The sequence below is a fragment of the Salmo salar genome, chromosome 24 (genome assembly GCF_965601325.2).
Source record: "Salmo salar chromosome 24, fSalSal1, whole genome shotgun sequence".
NCBI classification, from domain to species: domain Eukaryota; kingdom Metazoa; phylum Chordata; class Actinopteri; order Salmoniformes; family Salmonidae; genus Salmo; species Salmo salar.
In genome coordinates, this window is record NC_138314.1 from 46,254,475 (window position 1) to 46,276,641 (window position 22,167).

Genomic DNA, 22,167 nt, shown 5'->3' on the forward strand with positions numbered 1-22,167 from the left:
GTTGCTTTTAGTTGTCTGGTTTGCTAGATTGACATATGCTAAATTCATTTTTAAATGGATGGGTTTATTGGTGTTAAAATTAAATCAAATTGTATTTGTCACATGTGCCAAATACAACAGGTGTAGACCTTAGCGTGAAATGTTGACATATGCTAAATTCATTTTTAAATGGATGGGTTTATTGGTGTTAAAATTAAATCAAATTGTATTTGTCACATGTGCCAAATACAACAGGTAGACCTTAGCGTGAAATGTTTACATACAAGCCCTTAACCCACAATGCAGATTTAATAAAATATAGTTACGAAAATATTTACTAAATAAACTAAAGTAAAAATAATTAAAAAAATACTAAATGAAAAAAATCCTTCTGCTACTGGATCCTGGACTTCCTGACTATTCTGGACCACCTGCTGACGTCATGCAGCCTGGCGTTTTCACAACAGCAAGTTTGATGTCGGACGACAATAGAACGTTCATGAGGTCACTGCGACAACTGTCTACAGACATGTCTATAGACGTAGTATAAACCAGCCTTTAGTCTTGACGTCTTTGGTTGTTTAGTACACTATACAGTACTCACTCTGTTTAGCACATGGCCTCACATGTGAATCCTTAAAGGGTTGGGTGGGGCTAAAGGCTTAAGAGGGTGTGAACGATGCTGAACGGGTGTAGACAAAGAAGAGCTCTCCAGTAGGTGTACAAAAATATTCAAGGACCATTTTCTCAAAAGTGGGGTTACAAATTTATAAACTTTCAAAGCAGAATTACTTTCCCATTGTTCCTCAACTGTAGTGTATGATATACCATTCTCTGAGTCTCTACTTCTATCTAATGTAAAAATAAAAAATAAAATAAAACACTATTTCAAATGTTGCTACATAAGACCGAATTGAGCCGGTCGGTCACATTTGTGCTGAAGGTGTCGATTAAAACCCTCATTGTGTGTCGGATTTCGCCACATAAAGCAAGCAGCCGATATGAAATCCCCTAGGAAGAAGTTGCGTATTGAAGTCGCCGGGCAGATTTAGTCTGTTCAGCAGAGAGTTGTGGATTTTAACTGGCTGTGACAGACAGTCACACACCAGCCAGGGTCAAGTCAAAAATAGAGTCCAAAGCCAGTATTCACAAAGGCTGTGTTTACATTGGCAGCCCAAAATCAGATCTATTGGCTGATTTTTCAGGGAATGTGTAAACAGCAAAAAATAAAAATAAATAAAAAGATGGAATCTGATCTTCCAGGCTAGCAGGAAGCTGGAGGGAGAAAGGAAATGTTGTCATGTATTCGCCTAACTAGCTAACACACCAATAAGGTGAGGAAGAGGGGGGGGTAACTGACGATAGTGTGTCTGTTTCTGAATGGTTGTTATAGAAATGCTCTTTGGCCCGAGTCCATAGGCTTCTGAGAAACATACTTTATAGCCCTGTTAGTTAATCACCAACCGCAGTGTGTAGGGACTTACGTCAGTCTAGTAGTCAATGTTTCACGTCGGCCTCGTCTTTACAATAAAACTACCCAGCCAACAGGGGACGTCCTAAGGACGTCCAGGGGACCGTGACACAAACCTCCCGATGTTCCGCGACTCATTTTTGTTTGCTGGGTAAGTAGCTAGCCCAGAGGTTTGCAAGCGTTTTTGGTCTGTCACCCCATTTTTGATACAAATTTTATTTTTGTGTGTGTAATCAATAGCCAATGATAACTTTTATTTTGTTTTGTTTTTTTAAATTGGGACGATGGCGGGCTGGCAGTGCTTTTGACGGTATTTCAATCTGAAGACAGTATGGTTTGAAGTGATTGAAATGCATCACAAAAGGTATTGGGAAGTTCACCAGATGTTGTTAAGAAAATAAAAGAACATCATCAATATCTGATTTATTTCCTGGTTTTGTCCACCGGGTTCTGAAGGCTTGTGGACTTAGTAGAGAGAAACGGAATATAGAACTCTTTCCATGACAGACTGACCAGGTGAAGCCATGATCCCTTATTGATGTTACCTAAATCCACTTAAAAATCAGTGTAGATGAAAGGGGAGGAGACCGGTTAAAGAAGGATTTTTAAACCTCGAGACAATTGAGACATGGATTGTGTATGTGTGTCATTCAGAGGGTTGAACTGGCACGACAAGATATTTAAGTGCCTTTGAACAGGGGGTATGGTAGTAGGTGCCAGGTCGTACCGGTTTGTGTCAAGGGCTGCGACGCTGCTGGGTTTTTCACTTTGTAGCTCAAACCGTTCAAAAGATAGCAGGAAGAAAACAGAAACCGGTTACTCACGTAACCCCGGTTCTATGAACCAAGCATGATTTTCTTTCTCTCATGACCCCATTTTTCAAATCAGGCTGTTAAAATGTGCCTGTATATATGTTCTAATAGACCAGTATATTAGTACTGCTGTTTCTATGTTATTATAGACCAGTGTATTAGTACTGCTGTTTCTATGTTATTATAGATCAGTGTATTAGTACTGCTGTTTCTATGTTATTATAGACCAGTGTATTAGTACTGCTGTTTCTATGTTGTTATAGACCAGTGTATTAGTACTGCTGTTTCTATGTTATTATAGACCAGTGTATTAGTACTGCTGTTTCTATGTTCTAATAGACCAGTGTATTAGTACTGCTGTTTCTATGTTATTATAGACCCGTGTATTAGTACTGCTGTTTCTATGTTCTAATAGACCAGTGTATTAGTACTGCTGTTTCTATGTTATTATAGACCAGTGTATTAGTACTGCTGTTTCTATGTTGTTATAGACCAGTGTATTAGTACTGCTGTTTCTATGTTATTATAGACCAGTGTATTAGTACTGCTGTTTCTATGTTATTATAGACCAGTGTATTAGTACTGCTGTTTCTATGTTATTATAGACCCGTGTATTAGTACTGCTGTTTCTATGTTATTATAGACCAGTGTATTAGTACTGCTGTTTCTATGTTATTATAGACCCGTGTATTAGTACTGCTGTTTCTATGTTATTATAGACCAGTGTATTAGTACTGCTGTTTCTATGTTATTATAGACCCGTGTATTAGTACTGCTGTTTCTATGTTATTATAGACCAGTGTATTAGTACTGTTGTTTCTATGTTATTATAGACCAGTGTATTAGTACTGTTGTTTCCATGAACAAAGCTACGTAGGATGGATTTACCGACAGACCGTTTAACGTTTACGGGTTATTACCGTTTCATAACAACGGCCGGGTGGAACAAACCACAGATTCATATCGCCGTGGAGATAAGAACTGCACAGGCTTATATATAAATATTATATATATATTTTTTTTTAAAGTGTTATTTCTTACTTTTTGTAGGTATTTTTCTTAAAAACGGAATTGTTCGTTAATAAGGTCTTGTCAGTAAGTATTTCACTGTAAGGTCTACCTACACCTGTTGTATTTCGGTGCATGTGACAAATACAATGTTATTTGATATGTCTACCTTACACTTGTCTTCATGGTACTGATGGCGTTACACTGAGCCTCACCTGCCAGGTAAACGGCGAAGGAGATAAATCTATGGTATCGGACCAGGAACTGGAGCGGTTCTTCTCTCTGCACCAACGCACCAAAGTACTCCGCCAATGTCTCACCATAGAAGAAGTAGTTCACACAAATCAGGAAGTACCTTTAAAAAAAAAAAAAAAAAAAAAAAAGGAAGGAAAAACAAGTCAGTTTCAATTCACACAAATCATCATCAGGCGAAAGTACTTGAAGGAAAACAAGGATTTTGTATTCATTCCTTTTGGTTTTGTGTGGGTTTTTTTTGTTGTTGTTTGTTTGTTCAGAGGTTAGAGTTCACTTGGTTTTGGGCTGTTCAGAGGGCATTGCTGTGTGTACTTTCCAAACGGACTTGCCTAGTTAAATAAATAAAAAGGTACAATAAAAATTAATTTAAACTTCCAGCATGGCAGTGGCATTTGCTCATGGTTGGCTCAACTCAAGCCTTGGGTGTGTATGAGTTTGTGTGCGTTTATGGGGGAAAAAGTTGCTCTGCTCTACAGAACCCCCCCCCCCCCCCCCAAAAACAAAACAAAAACGAGGCGAAGGGGTACTCTATATTCAGACTATTACCTGAAAAATAAAACTACTCGACATTTTTGACAGAGAAACTGTTAAACCCAACCCTCTCTGTCTCCTGGGATACAAAGGCACAAACTTCAAGAGAGAGCGAGAGAACTCTCCAGCCGAGCAAGAGGCCACCATCCCCCAGATTCACACCTCTGGCCCTGGGCACTCCGTTGCTAGGGGGTTGCCAAGGGCCCTTCCACCCTGAACACTCTCCCCTTGGCTAGAGTCATGTGACCTGGTCAGACAGGATTGTACCTGGTGAGGATCTCAAACCCCCCCCCCCCCAAAACACAGTCTGTTCTTTAGTTGAACACAGATGTCCAGAGAGACAACAGACAACAACCTCACCACAACTCACCACTAGCCCCTTCCTGTAAGAACGCAGCACCTCAACACAACTCACCACCAGCCCCTTCCTGTAAGGACGCTGCACCTCAACACAACTCACCACCAGCCCCTTCCTGTAAGAACACTGCACCTCACCACAACTCACCCCTAGCCCCTTCCTGTAAGGACACAGCACCTCACCACAACTCACCACTAGCCCCTTCCTGTAAGGACACAGCACCTCACCACAACTCACCCCTAGCCCCTTCCTGTAAGGACACAGCACCTCAACACAACTCACCACTAGCCCCTTCCTGTAAGGACAAGCCTCCACCCTGGACTTCCTAACCCCTTGTTAGTGTGTGGATTACCATTTTCCTCCTCTATTTCTGTTTGATGTGTGTCTGTTTGGTGTTTGGTGATAGTGTAGATGGGATCCCTGTCTCCTGTCTGGTGATAAAGTGTAGATGGTATCCCTGTCTCCTGTCTGGTGATAAAGTGTAGATGGGATCCCTGTCTCCTGTCTGGTGATGAAGTGTAGATGGTATCCCTGTCTCCTGTCTGGTGATAAAGTGTAGATGGGATCCCTGTCTCCTGTCTCCTGTCTGGTGATAAAGTGTAGATGGTATCCCTGTCTCCTGTCTGGTGATGAAGTGTAGATGGTATCCCTGTCTCCTGTCTGGTGATAAAGTGTAGATGGGATCCCTGTCTCCTGTCTGGTGATAAAGTGTAGATGGTATCCCTGTCTCCTGTCTGGTGATGAAGTGTAGATGGTATCCCTGTCTCCTGTCTGGTGATAAAGTGTAGATGGTATCCCTGTCTCCTGTCTGGTGATGAAGTGTAGATGGTATCCCTGTCTCCTGTCTGGTGATAAAGTGTAGATGGGATCCCTGTCTCCTGTTTGGTGATAAAGTGTAGATGGGATCCCTGTCTCCTGTCTGGTGATAAAGTGTAGATGGGATCCCTGTCTCCTGTCTGGTGATGAAGTGTAGATGGTATCCCTGTCTCCTGTCTGGTGATAAAGTGTAGATGGTATCCCTGTCTCCTGTCTGGTGATAAAGTGTAGATGGGATCCCTGTCTACTGTCTGGTGATAAAGTGTAGATGGGATCCCTGTCTCCTGTCTCCTGTCTGGTGATGAAGTGTAGATGGTATCCCCGTCTCCTGTCTGGTCATTCTACGTCCTCTAACCTGGACTCAGAACAGTCGCACCTATATTCAATACCGGAAACAGTTGATGGCTCTCTATTTTTCAGAGACGCAGAGCGACGAGAGGGGGGGGGAGGGGGGACGGGGGTACAGCGAGAAGAGAGAGACGGAAAGGGGGATAGAGAGAAGAGAAGAGCGAGAGAGACAGATAGAGAAAAACAAGAGGGGGGGGGGGAAATAGAGAGGGAGAGAGATGGAATGAGAAAAAGGATCATCAAGATTGAAAGAGAGATTATAGTTTGTCCTCACCAGCTGAGTGTCCTGAACCAGGGCAGCTCGTAGGAATGGTAGACTCTGTATCCGATCTCTATGATCTCCTGAAAACACTTGATCTGGATGGTCATCACCTACCAAGGAGAGAAAACGAGAGAGAAAGAGAGGGAGAGAGGAGTTAGGACCAGTGTTGGGGTTGACCCATATAAAAGGAATGCCATAACTTTTTTATGTTGTTGTCACGTCCTGGCCAGTATAATGGGGTTATTTGTTATTGTAGTTTGGTCAGGACGTGGCAGAGGGGTGTTTGTTTTGTGTTGTCGGGATTTTTTAGGTTGTGTTCTATGTTTTGTATTTCTAATGTTTTATTTTCTAGTTTTTCTATTTCTATGTCTAGTTTATTGTTTTGACCTTCAAAATTGGAGGCAGCTGTTCCTCGTTGCCTCTGATTGAAGGTCCTATTTAGTAGGGGTGTTTTTCTATGGGTAGTTTTATGGGTAGTTGTTCCTTGTTTAGCTGTGTGCCTGACAGGACTGTTTTTCGTCGTTCTTTTTGTTCGTGTGTTTTGTTTTGTTTCGTTTCTTCAATAAAAGAGAAAATGAGCGTACACATTCCCGCTGCATTTTGGTCCAATTCCTACGACGCCCGTGACAGCGGTTATGTAACTCGTTACTTTTAAAAAAAAATTATTATGTGGTAATATTACGAACTCCCCTTTTTTTTTTACGTAACCCATGCGTTACCTTCACGTTATTTTCAGAAGATATCGGTCATGGTGTTTCCAGGATCTGATCTGGAGAATCCAGATTAAATTGGAAGGGGGGGTTGCACATCTGATCTGGTATAATCCAGATTAAATTGGAAGGGGGGGTTGCACATCTGATCTGGTCTAATCCAGATTAAATTGGAAGGGGGGGTTGCACATCTGATCTGGTCTAATCCAGATTAAATTGGAAGGGGGGGTTGCACATCTGATCTGGTCTAATCCAGATTAAATTGGAAGGGGGGGTTGCACATCTGATCTGGTCTAATCCAGATTAAATTGGAAGGGGGGGTTGCACATCTGATCTGGTCTAATCCAGATTAAATTGGAAGGGGGGGTTGCACATCTGATCTGGTCTAATCCAGATTAAATTGGAAGGGGGGGGGTTGCACATCTGATCTTTGCAGTCGATTGCTTCTGTGATAGCAAAGTCCACTGTAACTATCCAATAGATGAAGCGAGGCAATTAGCGTTTTAAAAACGCTGTTACTTTATTGTCAAGAGGGTTATCTTAGTAACTGGCAGGCAGAGTCATTCAGGTATTTTGGCTGCTTCCCAATACACCGTACAATGTCGCAAAAACAATATTGCAGACCGTTGCTGAAATTGATCCTTAAGTAAAATAACCTTACTCTATAATGCTGGACTAATGTGGAGTCCCTACCACCTCCTCTATACTGCTGGACTAATGTGGAGTCCCTACCACCTCCTCTATAATGCTGGACTAATGTGGAGTCCCTCCCACCTCCTCTATAATGCTGGACTAATGTGGAGTCCCTCCCACCTCCTCTATAATGCTGGACTAATGTGGAGTCCCTACCACCTCCTCTATAATGCTGGACTAATGTGGAGTCCCTCCCACCTCCTCTATAATGCTGGACTAATGTGGAGTCCCTCCCACCTCCTCTATAATGCTGGACTAATGTGGAGTCCCTACCACCTCCTCTATAATGCTGGACTAATGTGGAGTCCCTACCACCTCCTCTATAATGCTGGACTAATGTGGAGTCCCTCCCACCTCCTCTATAATGCTGGACTAATGTGGAGTCCCTACCACCTCCTCTATAATGCTGGACTAATGTGGAGTCCCTCCCACCTCCTCTATAATGCTGGACTAATGTGGAGTCCCTACCACCTCCTCTATAATGCTGGACTAATGTGGAGTCCCTCCCACCTCCTCTATAATGCTGGACTAATGTGGAGTCCCTCCCACCTCCTCTATAATGCTGGACTAATGTGGAGTCCCTACCACCTCCTCTATAATGCTGGACTAATGTGGAGTTCCTACCACCTCCTCTATAATGCTGGACTAATGTGGAGTCCCTACCACCTCCTCTATAATGCTGGACTAATGTGGAGTCCCTCCCACCTCCTCTATAATGCTGGACTAATGTGGAGTCCCTCCCACCTCCTCTATAATGCTGGACTAATGTGGAGTCCCTACCACCTCCTCTATAATGCTGGACTAATGTGAAGTCCCTCCCACCTCTATAATGCTGGACTAATGTGGAGTCCCTCCCACCTCCTCTATAATGCTGGACTAATGTGGAGTCCCTACCACCTCCTCTATAATGCTGGACTAATGTGGAGTCCCTACCACCTCCTCTATAATGCTGGACTAATGTGGAGTCCCTCCCACCTCCTCTATAATGCTGGACTAATGTGGAGTCCCTACCACCTCCTCTATAATGCTGGACTAATGTGGAGTCCCTACCACCTCCTCTATAATGCTGGACTAATGTGGAGTCCCTACCACCTCCTCTATAATGCTGGACTAATGTGGAGTCCCTACCACCTCCTCTATAATGCTGGACTAATGTGGAGTCCCTCCCACCTCCTCTATAATGCTGGACTAATGTGGAGTCCCTCCCACCTCCTCTATAACGCTGGACTAATGTGGAGTCCCTACCACCTCCTCTATAACGCTGGACTAATGTGGAGTCCCTACCACCTCCTCTATAATGCTGGACTAATGTGGAGTCCCTCCCACCTCTCGTTACTCTATAATGCTGATCATAACCCAAATGTTATAATGTGTGTATGGCTCAAAACACATTTCTGTGACGGTTATTAGTGCCCTCAAAGTGTAGTATAGTGGTTTCGTTACATATGAGCGTCGTTGATTTGAGTCCCACCAATATTTTCACGTTAAAAATCGCCACTTGCATATTAGTAGACTATCTTTGGTTCCTCCTTTAAAAGTTGTGTCATACTGCGGCACACCTTGCGTGCTGCTGCAGCATTCTGTGGCACGTTATTTAATTGTCAGCCATTTTTTTCTGTTAATACAAATTAGTGCTAGTTTGACCACCAGAGGGCATCTTAAAGAAGCGTTTGATTTAGTCTTCCATATTGATTTTGGAACTTTCACACCTAGCTCGGCAATTAGACAATTCAGTTAAGGTTGAATAGTCTATTGTTAAGCAAATAGCCCATAATAATAAATAGCCCAAATAGAAACATATGAACATGTTATGAAGCTACGTACCACTAATATGAACATGTTATGAAGCCACATACCACTAATATGAACATGTTATGAAGCCACATACCACTACTATGAACATGTTATGAGGTCACGTACCACGAATATGAACATGTTATAAAGCCACGTACCACTACTATGAACAGTTTATGAAGCTACGTACCACTAATATGAACATGTTATGAAGCCACATACCACTAATATGAACATGTTATGAAGCCACATACCACTACTATGAACATGTTATGAAGTCACGTACCACGAATATGAACATGTTATAAAGCCACGTACCACTACTATGAACAGGTAATGAAGCTACGTACCACTACTATGAGCATGATAGGTCCCAGGTAGATCATCATGAAGAATCCTGATATCATGGCCATGGATAGAACCCCTCGAATACAGCAGTTCTTCCATCTGGAAACAGAGACACATCATCAATACACACAAACACCAATACACACACATCATCAATACACACAGACACACATCATCAATACACACAGAATCATCAATACACACACAGACACACATCATCAATACACACAGACACACATCATCAATACACACAGAATCATCAATACACACACAGACACACATCATCAATACACACAGACACACATCATCAATACACACAGACACACATCATCAATACACACAGACACACATCATCAATACACACAGAATCATCAATACACAACCATCAATACACACACAGACACACATCATCAATACACACAGACACACATCATCAATACACACAGAATCATCAATACACACAACCATCAATACACACACAGACACACATCATCAATACACCAATACACACAGACACACAACCATCAATACACACACAGACACACATCATCAATACACCAATACACACAGACACATCAATACACACAGACCCACAACCATCAATACACACAGACCCACAACCATCAATACACACAGACCCACACCATCAATACACACAGACACACACACACACACACACACCACACGACCATCAAAACACACAGATACACAGAAACATCAATGTAGGCCTGCATAAACCCCCAATATCTCTACACAGTCATTAAAACAAAGCTATCCTGTTTCTACAGTCGAACAAAGCCATCAGTCATTGGATACCTACAGCGAGCTCCAACAGTACTTGGGACATCGACCCATTTGTTGTCGTTTTGACTCTGTACTCCAGCAACTTTGGACTTGAAATGACACAATGACTATGGAGGTTGAAGTGCAAACCGTCAGCTTTAATTTGTGGGTATTTTCATCCATATCGGCTGAATCGTTTAGAAATTACAGCACTTCCTTGTACATAGTAGTACCCCCATTTCAGGGGACCAAAAGTATTGGACAAATTCACTATAAGAATAGAATGTGTTTCTAAACACTCCTACATTAATGTGAATGCTGCTATGATTACAGATAATCTTGAATGAATCGTGAATAATGATGAGTGAGGAAGTTAGATGCACAAATATCATATCCCCAAAGACATGCTAACCTCCTACCATTATAATAACAGGGGAGGTTAGCATACCCCCAAGAGATGCTAACCTCCTACCATTACAATAACAGGGGAGGTTAGCATACCCTCAAAGACATGCTAACCTCTCACCATTACAATAACAGGGGAGGTTAGCATACCCCCAAGACATGCTAACCTCCTACCATTATAATAACAGGGGAGGTTAGCATACCCCCAAGGCATGCTAACAGGTTAGCATGTATTTTTTAGGAAAATGGGACCAAATACTAAACTTTTGACTTCTTTAATACCTAAAATGGGGGGGACTATGTACAAGAAGTACTGTAATTTCTAAACGGTTTACCCGATATGGATGAAAATACCCTCATATTAACGCTGCACTTTATCCTCATTGTATCGTTTCAAGTCCAAAGTGCTGAAGTACAGAGCCAAAACCAACAATTTTTCCACTGTCCCAATACTTTTGGAGCTCGTTAATGTTTGGTACATAAATCTAGACAGGCTAAATACACTTGATTGTAAACACGGGATAGGCATGCTTAAATCCAGGAAGAAACTGGTGGACAGAGCCTGGTACACTGTTCCCCCAAGAAACAAAGCAGCATCGGGGGGAAAAAAAGTGGCTTGCAGTGCTGCCGGCTTGCTGCCTCCGCAATCCAATTCATATACTCTCTCTCCCTCCTCCCTCTTCCTGCCCCTCTCCACTCTCCCTCCAACCTCTCCTTACTCTACAACACTGGACTAATGTGGAGTCCCTCCCACCTCCTCTATAATGCTGGACTAATGTGGAGTCCCTACCACCTCCTCTATAATGCTGGACTAATGTGGAGTCCCTCCCACCTCCTCTATAATGCTGGACTAATGTGGAGTCCCTACCACCTCCTCTATAATGCTGGACTAATGTGGAGTCCCTACCACCTCCTCTATAATGCTGGACTAATGTGGAGTCCCTCCCACCTCCTCTATAATGCTGGACTAATGTGGAGTCCCTCCCACCTCCTCTATAATGCTGGACTAATGTGGAGTCCCTCCCACCTCCTCTATAATGCTGGACTAATGTGGAGTCCCTACCACCTCCTCTATAATGCTGGACTAATGTGGAGTCCCTCCCACCTCCTCTATAATGCTGGACTAATGTGGAGTCCCTCCCACCTCCTCTATAATGCTGGACTAATGTGGAGTCCCTACCACCTCCTCTATAATGCTGGACTAATGTGGAGTCCCTACCACCTCCTCTATAATGCTGGACTAATGTGGAGTCCCTACCACCTCCTCTATAATGCTGGACTAATGTGGAGTCCCTCCCACCTCTCGTTACTCTATAAATGCTGATAATAACCCAAAGGTTATAATGTGTGTGAGGCTTATGTGTGTGTGTGTGTGTGTGTGTGTGTGTGTGTGTGTGTGTGTGTGTGTTAGTTACCTGGGGTTGAGGCCCTCCACAGCCTCTTTGAGGAACTGTGGAGTGTTGTCTGCTGTGGAGGGAGGAACGGATGGGGTGTCTGCCTTGTACTCTCCGTCACAGTCTCCTCCGGCCTCACCAGGCAGACCCAGTCTGTCCTCTCCATCTGCCTCCTCCCCCCCACACACACACACACACACACACACACACACACACACACACACACACACACACACACACACACACACACACACACACACACACACACACACACACACACACACACACACACACACACACACACACACACACACACACACACACACACACACACACACACCACACGAGAAAGGGAGAGAGAGCAAGTTAGACTATAAATACTAGTGTGTCAATAAAGAAAAACAACGCAGGCATGATCTAAAGATACTAGATTAGACTAGTCGCTCTGCTACAGTACAGGAGTATAGATCTAAAGATACTAGATTAGACTAGTCGCTCTGCTACAGTACAGGAGTATAGATCAGACTAGTCGCTCTGCTACAGTACAGGAGTATAGGCTATTTCTGAAACATGGAAAGGAAGTGCCAGGTCTTTTGAGAGCCAGGTCTGCCTACGGCGGCCTTTCTCAATAGCAAGGCTATGCTCACTGAGTCTGTACATAGTCAAAGCTTTCCTTAAGTTTGGGTCAGTCACAGTGGTCAGGTATTCATATATAGAACCCATTGCCCTTTATAGTTGTGAGGTCTGGGGTCCGCTCACCAACCAAGAATTCACAAAATGAGACTGCATGCAGAAATCTGTGAAAATATTATTTGTGTACAACACCAAATAATGCATGCAGAGCAGAATTAGGCCGATACCCACTAATTATCAAAATCCAGAAAAGAGATGTTCAATTCTACAACCACCTGAAAGGAAGCGATTCCCAAACCTTCCATAACAAAGCCATCACCTACAGAGAGATGAACCTGGAGAAGAGTCCCCTAAGCAAGCTGGTCCTGGGGCTCTGTTCACAAACACAAACAGACCCCACAGAGCCCCACGACAGCATCACAATTAGACCCAACCAAATCATGAGAAAACAAAAAGATAATGACTTGACACATTGGAAAGAATTAACAAAAAAACAGAGCAAAGTAGAATGCTATTTGGCATCTAAACAGAGAGGACACAGTGGCAGAATACCTGACCACTGTGACTGACCCAAACTTAAGGAAAGCTTTGACTATGCACAGACTCAGTGAGCATAGCCTTGCTATTGAGAAAGGCCGCCGTAGACAGAGCTGGCTCTCAAGAGAAGACAGGATGTGTGCACACTGCCCACAAAATGAGGTGGAAACTGAGCTGCACTTCCTAACCTCCTGGCAAATGTATGACCATATTAGAGTTACATATTTCTCTCAGATTACACAGATCCACAAAGAATTAAAAAACAAACCCAATGTTGATAAACTCCCATATCTACTGGGTGAAATACCACAGTGTGACATCACAGCAGCAATATGTGTGACCTGTTGCCACAAGAAAAGGTCAACCAGTGAAGAACAAACACCATTGTAAATACAACCCATATTTATGTTTATTTATTTTCCCTTTTGTACTTTAACCATTTGCACATCGTTACAACACTGTATATATACACACATAATATGACATTTGTAATGTATTTTTTATTTATTTTTTGAACTTCTGGGAGTGTAATGTTTACTGTAAATTTCACTCTTTCCTTATTATCTACTTCACTTGCTTTGTCAATGTTAACATGACAATAAAGCCCTTAAATTGAAAATGTTGAGAGAGCGCGAGCGAGAGAAAGAAAGAGCGAAAGAAACAGCCGGTGTGTGTGTGTGTGTGTGTGTGTGTAAACAGTACACCACCAAGGCCATGCTACAGAAGCAGAAAGAGCACCATTCAGGAGGAAATGAATGAGAGGGGAAAGCTGTGAGAACACACACACACACACACACACACACACACACACACACACACACACACACACACACACACACACACACACACACACACACACAGTCTCTGATTGAGATAGCATCAGGGCGACTGTTCAATCTGGTACCTCTCATCCTCTCTTTAAAAGCTTTGCAGAGGGACCATCCCTTTAAATTCTTTGCATAATGTCTGGACGCCCCCCCCCCCCCCCCATTCCACCCTGGTCCCTTTAAAAGCTTTGCAGAGGTGGCAGAAAACAGAGGCCCAGCCTGATTAGGGATTCATTCTCACTAGGGCATCAAACAGCCAAATGAACAAAGAGAAAAATGTCAGGCCAACAAACATGCATTCTGTTCTGTTCTGCTTTGTAGTGGCAGGCTGTGTTTGGCCTAGCTGGAGTCCAGTAAGATACTGCTGCTGCTGGAGTCCAGTAAGATACTGCTACTGCTGCTGCTGGAGTCCAGTAAGATACTGCTGCTGCTGGAGTCCAGTAAGATACTGCTACTGCTGCTGCTGGAGTCCAGTAAGATACTGCTGCTGCTGGAGTCCAGTAAGATACTGCTGCTGCTGGAGTCCAGTAAGATACTGCTACTGCTGCTGCTGGAGTCCAGTAAGATACTGCTGCTACTGGAGTCCAGTAAGATACTGCTGCTACTGGAGTCCAGTAAGATACTGCTGCTGCTGGAGTCCAGTAAGATACTGCTGCTGCTGGAGTCCAGTAAGATACTGCTGCTACTGGAGTCCAGTAAGATACTGCTGCTACTGGAGTCCAGTAAGATACTGCTGCTACTGGAGTCCAGTAAGATACTGCTGCTGCTGGAGTCCAGTAAGATACTGCTGCTGCTGGAGTCCAGTAAGATACTGCTGCTGCTGGAGTCCAGTAAGATACTGCTGCTGCTGGAGTCCAGTAAGATACTGCTGCTGCTGGAGTCCAGTAAGATACTGCTGCTACTGGAGTCCAGTAAGATACTGCTGCTACTGGAGTCCAGTAAGATACTGCTGCTACTGGAGTCCAGTAAGATACTGCTGCTGCTGGAGTCCAGTAAGATACTGCTGCTGCTGGAGTCCAGTAAGATACTGCTGCTGCTGGAGTCCAGTAAGATACTGCTGCTGCTGGAGTCCAGTAAGATACTGCTGCTGCTGGAGTCCAGTAAGATACTGCTGCTGGAGTCCAGTAAGATACTGCTGCTGCTGGAGTCCAGTAAGATACTGCTGCTGCTGCTGGAGTCCAGTAAGATACTGCTGCTGGAGTCCAGTAAGATACTGCTGCTGCTGGAGTCCAGTAAGATACTGCTACTGCTGGAGTCCAGTAAGATACTGCTGCTACTGCTGCTGGAGTCCAGTAAGATACTGCTGCTACAGCTGCTGGAGTCCAGTAAGATACTGCTGCTACTGCTGCTGGAGTCCAGTAAGATACTGCTGCTGCTGCTGCTGGAGTCCAGTAAGATACTGCTACTGCTGGAGTCCAGTAAGATACTACTGCTACTGGAGTCCAGTAAGATACTGCTGCTACTGGAGTCCAGTAAGATACTACTGCTACTGGAGTCCAGTAAGATACTGCTGCTACTGGAGTCCAGTAAGATACTACTGCTACTGGAGTCCAGTAAGATACTACTGCTACTGGAGTCCAGTAAGATACTACTGCTACTGGAGTCCAGTAAGATACTGCTGCTACTGGAGTCCAGTAAGATACTACTGCTACTGGAGTCCAGTAAGATACTGCTGCTGCTGGAGTCCAGTAAGATACTGCTGCTGCTGGAGTCCAGTAAGATACTGCTGCTGCTGGAGTCCAGTAAGATACTGCTGCTGCTGGAGTCCAGTAAGATACTGCTGCTACTGCTGCTGGAGTCCAGTAAGATACTGCTGCTGCTGGAGTCCAGTAAGATACTGCTGCTGCTGGAGTCCAGTAAGATACTGCTGCTGCTGGAGTCCAGTAAGATACTGCTGCTGCTGGAGTCCAGTAAGATACTGCTGCTGCTGGAGTCCAGTAAGATACTGCTGCTACTGGAGTCCAGTAAGATACTGCTACTGCTGGAGTCCAGTAAGATACTGCTGCTGCTGGAGTCCAGTAAGATACTGCTGCTGCTGGAGTCCAGTAAGATACTGCTACTGCTGCTGGAGTCCAGTAAGATACTGCTACTGCTGCTGGAGTCCAGTAAGATACTGCTGCTGCTGGAGTCCAGTAAGATACTGCTGCTGCTGGAGTCCAGTAAGATACTGCTACTGCTGGAGTCCAGTAAGATACTGCTGCTACTGGAGTCCAGTAAGATACTGCTGCTGCTGGAGTCCAGTAAGATACTGCTGCTGCTGGAGTCCAGTAAGATACTGCTACTGCTGGAGTCCAGTAAGATACTGCTGCTACTGCTGCTGGAGTCCAGTAAGATACTGCTGCTACAGCTGCTGGAGTCCAGTAAGATACTGCTGCTACTGCTGCTGGAGTCCAGTAAGATACTGCTGCTGCTGCTGCTGGAGTCCAGTAAGATACTGCTACTGCTGGAGTCCAGTAAGATACTACTGCTACTGGAGTCCAGTAAGATACTGCTGCTACTGGAGTCCAGTAAGATACTACTGCTACTGGAGTCCAGTAAGATACTGCTGCTACTGGAGTCCAGTAAGATACTACTGCTACTGGAGTCCAGTAAGATACTACTGCTACTGGAGTCCAGTAAGATACTGCTGCTACTGGAGTCCAGTAAGATACTACTGCTACTGCTGCTGGAGTCCAGTAAGATACTGCTGCTGCTGGAGTCCAGTAAGATACTGCTACTGCTGGAGTCCAGTAAGATACTGCTGCTACTGGAGTCCAGTAAGATACTGCTGCTGCTGGAGTCCAGTAAGATACTGCTGCTACTGCTGCTGGAGTCCAGTAAGATACTGCTGCTGCTGGAGTCCAGTAAGATACTGCTGCTGCTGGAGTCCAGTAAGATACTGCTGCTGCTGGAGTCCAGTAAGATACTGCTGCTGCTGGAGTCCAGTAAGATACTGCTGCTACTGGAGTCCAGTAAGATACTGCTGCTGCTGGAGTCCAGTAAGATACTGCTACTGCTGCTGGAGTCCAGTAAGATACTGCTACTGCTGCTGGAGTCCAGTAAGATACTGCTACTGCTGCTGGAGTCCAGTAAGATACTGCTGCTGCTGCTGGAGTCCAGTAAGATACTGCTGCTACTGGAGTCCAGTAAGATACTGCTGCTGGAGTCCAGTAAGATACTGCTGCTGGAGTCCAGTAAGATACTGCTGCTGGAGTCCAGTAAGATACTGCTGCTCCTACTGCTGCTGGAGTCCAGTAAGATACTGCTGCTGCTACTGCTGCTGGAGTCCAGTAAGATACTGCTGCTGCTGGAGTCCAGTAAGATACTGCTACTGCTGCTGGAGTCCAGTAAGATACTGCTACTGCTGCTGGAGTCCAGTAAGATACTGCTACTGCTGCTGGAGTCCAGTAAGATACTGCTGCTGCTGCTGGAGTCCAGTAAGATACTGCTGCTACTGGAGTCCAGTAAGATACTGCTGCTGGAGTCCAGTAAGATACTGCTGCTGGAGTCCAGTAAGATACTGCTGCTGGAGTCCAGTAAGATACTGCTGCTCCTACTGCTGCTGGAGTCCAGTAAGATACTGCTGCTGCTACTGCTGCTGGAGTCCAGTAAGATACTGCTGCTGCTGGAGTCCAGTAAGATGCTGCTACTGCTGGAGTCCAGTAAGATACTGCTGCTGCTACTGCGGCTGGAGTCCAGTAAGATACTGCTGCTGCTACTGCGGCTGGAGTCCAGTAAGATACTACTGCTGCTACTGCGGCTGGAGTCCAGTAAGATACTGCGGCTGGAGTCCAGTAAGATACTGCGGCTGGAGTCCAGTAAGATACTGCGGCTGGAGTCCAGTAAGATACTGCGGCTGGAGTCCAGTAAGATACTGCTGCTGGAGTCCAGTAAGATACTGCTGCTGGAGTCCAGTAAGATACTGCTGCTACTGGAGTCCAGTAAGATACTGCTGCTACTGGAGTCCAGTAAGATACTGCTGCTACTGGAGTCCAGTAAGATACTGCTGCTACTGGAGTCCAGTAAGATACTGCTGCTACTGGAGTCCAGTAAGATACTGCTGCTACTGGAGTCCAGTAAGATACTGCTGCTACTGGAGTCCAGTAAGATACTGCTGCTACTGGAGTCCAGTAAGATACTGCTGCTACTGGAGTCCAGTAAGATACTGCTACTGGAGTCCAGTAAGATACTGCTGCTACTGGAGTCCAGTAAGATACTGCTGCTACTGGAGTCCAGTAAGATACTGCTGCTACTGGAGTCCAGTAAGATACTGCTGCTACTGGAGTCCAGTAAGATACTGCTGCTACTGGAGTCCAGTAAGATACTGCTGCTGCTACTGCTGCTGGAGTCCAGTAAGATACTGCTGCTGCTAGTGCGGCTGGAGTCCAGTAAGATACTGCTGCTGCTACTGCGGCTGGAGTCCAGTAAGATGATACTGCTGCTACTGTGGCTGGAGTCCAGTAAGATACTGCTGCTCTGGAGTCCAGTAAGATACTGCTGCTGCTGGAGTCCAGTAAGATACTGCTGCTGCTGGAGTCCAGTAAGATACTGCTGCTACTGGAGTCCAGTAAGATACTGCTGCTCTAGCTGGAGTCCAGTAAGATACTGCTGCTGCAGCGCTGGAGTCCAGTAAGATACTGCTGCTGCTACTGCGGCTGGAGTCCAGTAAGATACTGCTGCCTGCTGGAGTCCAGTAAGATACTGCTGCTGCTGGAGTCCAGTAAGATACTGCTGCTGCTGGAGTCCAGTGAGATACTGCTGCTGCTGGAGTCCAGTAAGATACTGCTGCTGCTGGAGTCCAGTAAGATACTGCTGCTACTGGAGTCCAGTAAGATACTGCTGCTACTGGAGTCCAGTAAGATACTGCTGCTACTGGAGTCCAGTAAGCCTCCATCGCAAATGGACCCTTCTTCCCCATGTAGTGCACTACTTTTGAGCAGGGCCCATATTGTACTTCAGTCAAGGCTCATCCTACATAACTACTGCTGTCCACACCTTTTCTATTCATATACTGTCTATACTGTCTACTGTCTATACACACCATCCTATATAACTACTGTCTATACACACCATCCTATATAACTACTGTCTATACTGTCAATACACACCATTCTATATAACTACTGTCTATACTGTCTATACACACCATCCTATATAACTACTGTCTATACACACCATCCTATATAACTACTGTCTATACTGTCAATACACACCATCCTATATAACTACTGTCTATACACACCCCATCCTGCCCCCTATAACTACTGTCTATACGCACACCATCCTGTATAACTACTGTCTATACTGTCTATACACACCATCCTATATAACTACTGCCCCCTCCTATACACTGCCCCCTCCAACTACGCGACACCCATCCTATATAACTACTGTCAATACACACCATCCTATATAACTACTGTCTATACACACCATCCTATATAACTACTGTCTATACACACCATCCTGTATAACTACTGTCTATATACACCATCCTATATAACTACTGCTCGTCATACACACCATCCTATATAACTACTGTCTATACACACCATCCTATATAACTACTGTCTATACACACCATCCTATATAACTACTGTCTATACACACCATCCTATATAACTACTGTCTATACTGTCTATACACACCATCCTATATAACTACTGTCTATACACACCATCCTTTATAACTACTGTCTATAAACACCATCCTATATAACTACTGTCTATACACACCATCCTGTATAACCGCCCCCCCCCGCTACTGTCTATACACACCATCCTATATAACTACTGCTCGCTATACACACCATCCTATATAACTACTGTCTATCCCCACCTGTCACGCATACACACCATCCTATATAACTACTGTCTATACTGTCTATACACACCATCCTATATAACTACTGTCTATACACACCATCCTATATAACTACTGTCTATACACACCATCCTCTTTAACTACTGCTCGATAAACACCATCCTATATAACTACTGTCTATACACACCATCCTGTATAACTACTGTCTATACACACCATCCTATATAACTACTGTCTATACACACCATCCTATATAACTACTGTCTATATACACCATCCTATATAACTACTGTCTATACACACCATCCTATATAACTACAGTCTATACACACCATCCTATATAACTACTGTCTCCCCATCCTCTACTGTCTATACACACCATCCTATATAACTACTGTCTATAAACACCATCCTATATACACGCTACTGTCTATACACACCATCCTATATAACTACTGTCTATACACACCATCCTATATAACTACTGTCTATACACACCATCCTATATAACTACTGTCTATACACACCATCCTATATAACTACTGTCTATACACACCATCCTATATAACTACTGTCTATACACACCATCCTTTATAACTACTGCTGTACACACCATCCTATATAACTACTGTCTATACACACCATCCTTTATAACTACTGCTGTACACACCATCCTATATAACTACTGTCTATACACACCATCATATATAACTACTGTCTATACACACCATCCTATATAACTACTGTCTATACACACCATCCTATATAACTACTGCTGTACACACCTTTTCAATTCATATACTGTCCGTACTGTATACACACCATCATATATAACTACTGCTGTAGTAGTGTCATATACTGTCCGTACTGTATACACACCATCATATAGAGGGCATTTGGAAAGTACTCAGACCCCTTGACTTTTTCAAAATGTTCTTACGTTACAGTCTTATTTTAAAATGCATTAAATTGTATTTTTTTCTCATCAATCTACACACAATACCCCATCATTTTTTTACACGTACCCCTTTTTCTCTCTAATTGGTTGTTACAGTTTTGTCCCATCGCTGCAACTTCCTTATGGACTCGGGAGAGCCATGCAAGAGCCATGGGAGAGCCATGGGAGAGCCATGGGAGAGCCGTGCGAGAGCCGTGCGAGAGCCGTGGGAGAGCCGTGGGAGAGCCGTGGGAGAGCCGTGGGAGAGCCGTGCGAGAGCCGTGCGAGAGCCGTGGGAGAGCCGTGGGAGAGCCGTGGGAGAGCCGTGCGAGAGCCGTGCGAGAGCCGTGCGAGAGCCGTGGGAGAGCCGTGGGAGAGCCGTGGGAGAGCCATGGGAGAGCCATGGGAGAGCCATGAGAGAGCCATGGGAGAGCCATGGGAGAGCCGTGCGAGAGCCATGCGAGAGCCATGGGAGAGCCATGGGAGAGCCATGCGAGAGCCATGGGAGAGCCATGGGAGAGCCATGGGAGAGCCGTGCGAGAGCCGTGCGAGAGCCATGCGAGAGCCATGGGAGAGCCATGGGAGAGCCATGCGTACTCCGAAACACAACGGCCAAGCCCTACTGCTTCTTAACACACTGCTCACTTAACCCGGAAGCCAGCCGCACCAATGTGTCGGAGGAAACACCGTCCAATGTATATAGTATGGTACTGAACTGACCCTGTATATAGTATGGTATTAACCTGACCCTGTATATAGTATGGTATTAACTGACCCTGTATATAGTATGGTATTAACTGACCCTGTATATAGTATGGTATTAACTGTATATAGTATGGTATTAACTGTATATAGTATGGTATTAACTGACCCTGTATATAGTATGGTATTAACTGACCCTGTATATAGTATGGTATTAACCTGACCCTGTATATAGTATGGTATTAACTGACCCTGTATTTAGTATGGTATTAACCTGACCCTGTATATAGTATGGTATTAACTGACCCTGTATATAGTATGGTATTAACCTGTATATAGTATGGTATTAACTGACCCTGTATATAGTATGGTATTAACTGTATATAGTATGGTATTAACTGTATATAGTATGGTATTAACTGACCCTGTATATAGTATGGTATTAACTGTATATAGTATGGTATTAACTGACCCTGTATATAGTACGGTATTAACTGTATATAGTATGGTACTGAACTGACCCTGTATATAGTATGGTATTAACTGTATATAGTATGGTATTAACCTGACCCTGTATATAGTATGGTATTAACCTGACCTATTAACTGGCCTTGTATATAGTATGGTATTAACTGTATATAGTATGGTATTAACTGGCCTTGTATATAGTATGGTATTAACTGTATATAGTATGGTATTAACTGACCCTGTATATAGTATGGTATTAACCTGACCCTGTATATAGTATGGTATTAACTGACC

General features: G+C 44.2%; 1 protein-coding gene across 3 annotated transcripts in view; it reads right to left on the reverse strand.

Annotated features, from left to right (window-relative positions):
• The window catches only part of LOC106585948 (phosphatidate cytidylyltransferase 1), a 70,845-nt gene that overhangs the window by 31,936 nt on the left and 16,742 nt on the right, over positions 1-22,167 (reverse strand). For all 3 annotated transcript variants that reach the window (XM_045707067.2, XM_045707068.2, XM_082968736.1), the window contains exons 2-5: positions 11,989-12,140; positions 9,388-9,484; positions 5,853-5,950; positions 3,486-3,625 (exon numbers count right to left, since the gene is read on the reverse strand). In XM_045707067.2, coding sequence (XP_045563023.1) covers positions 3,486-3,625; positions 5,853-5,950; positions 9,388-9,484; positions 11,989-12,140 — 487 coding nt within the window. The remainder of the gene's footprint in view (positions 1-3,485; positions 3,626-5,852; positions 5,951-9,387; positions 9,485-11,988; positions 12,141-22,167) is intronic.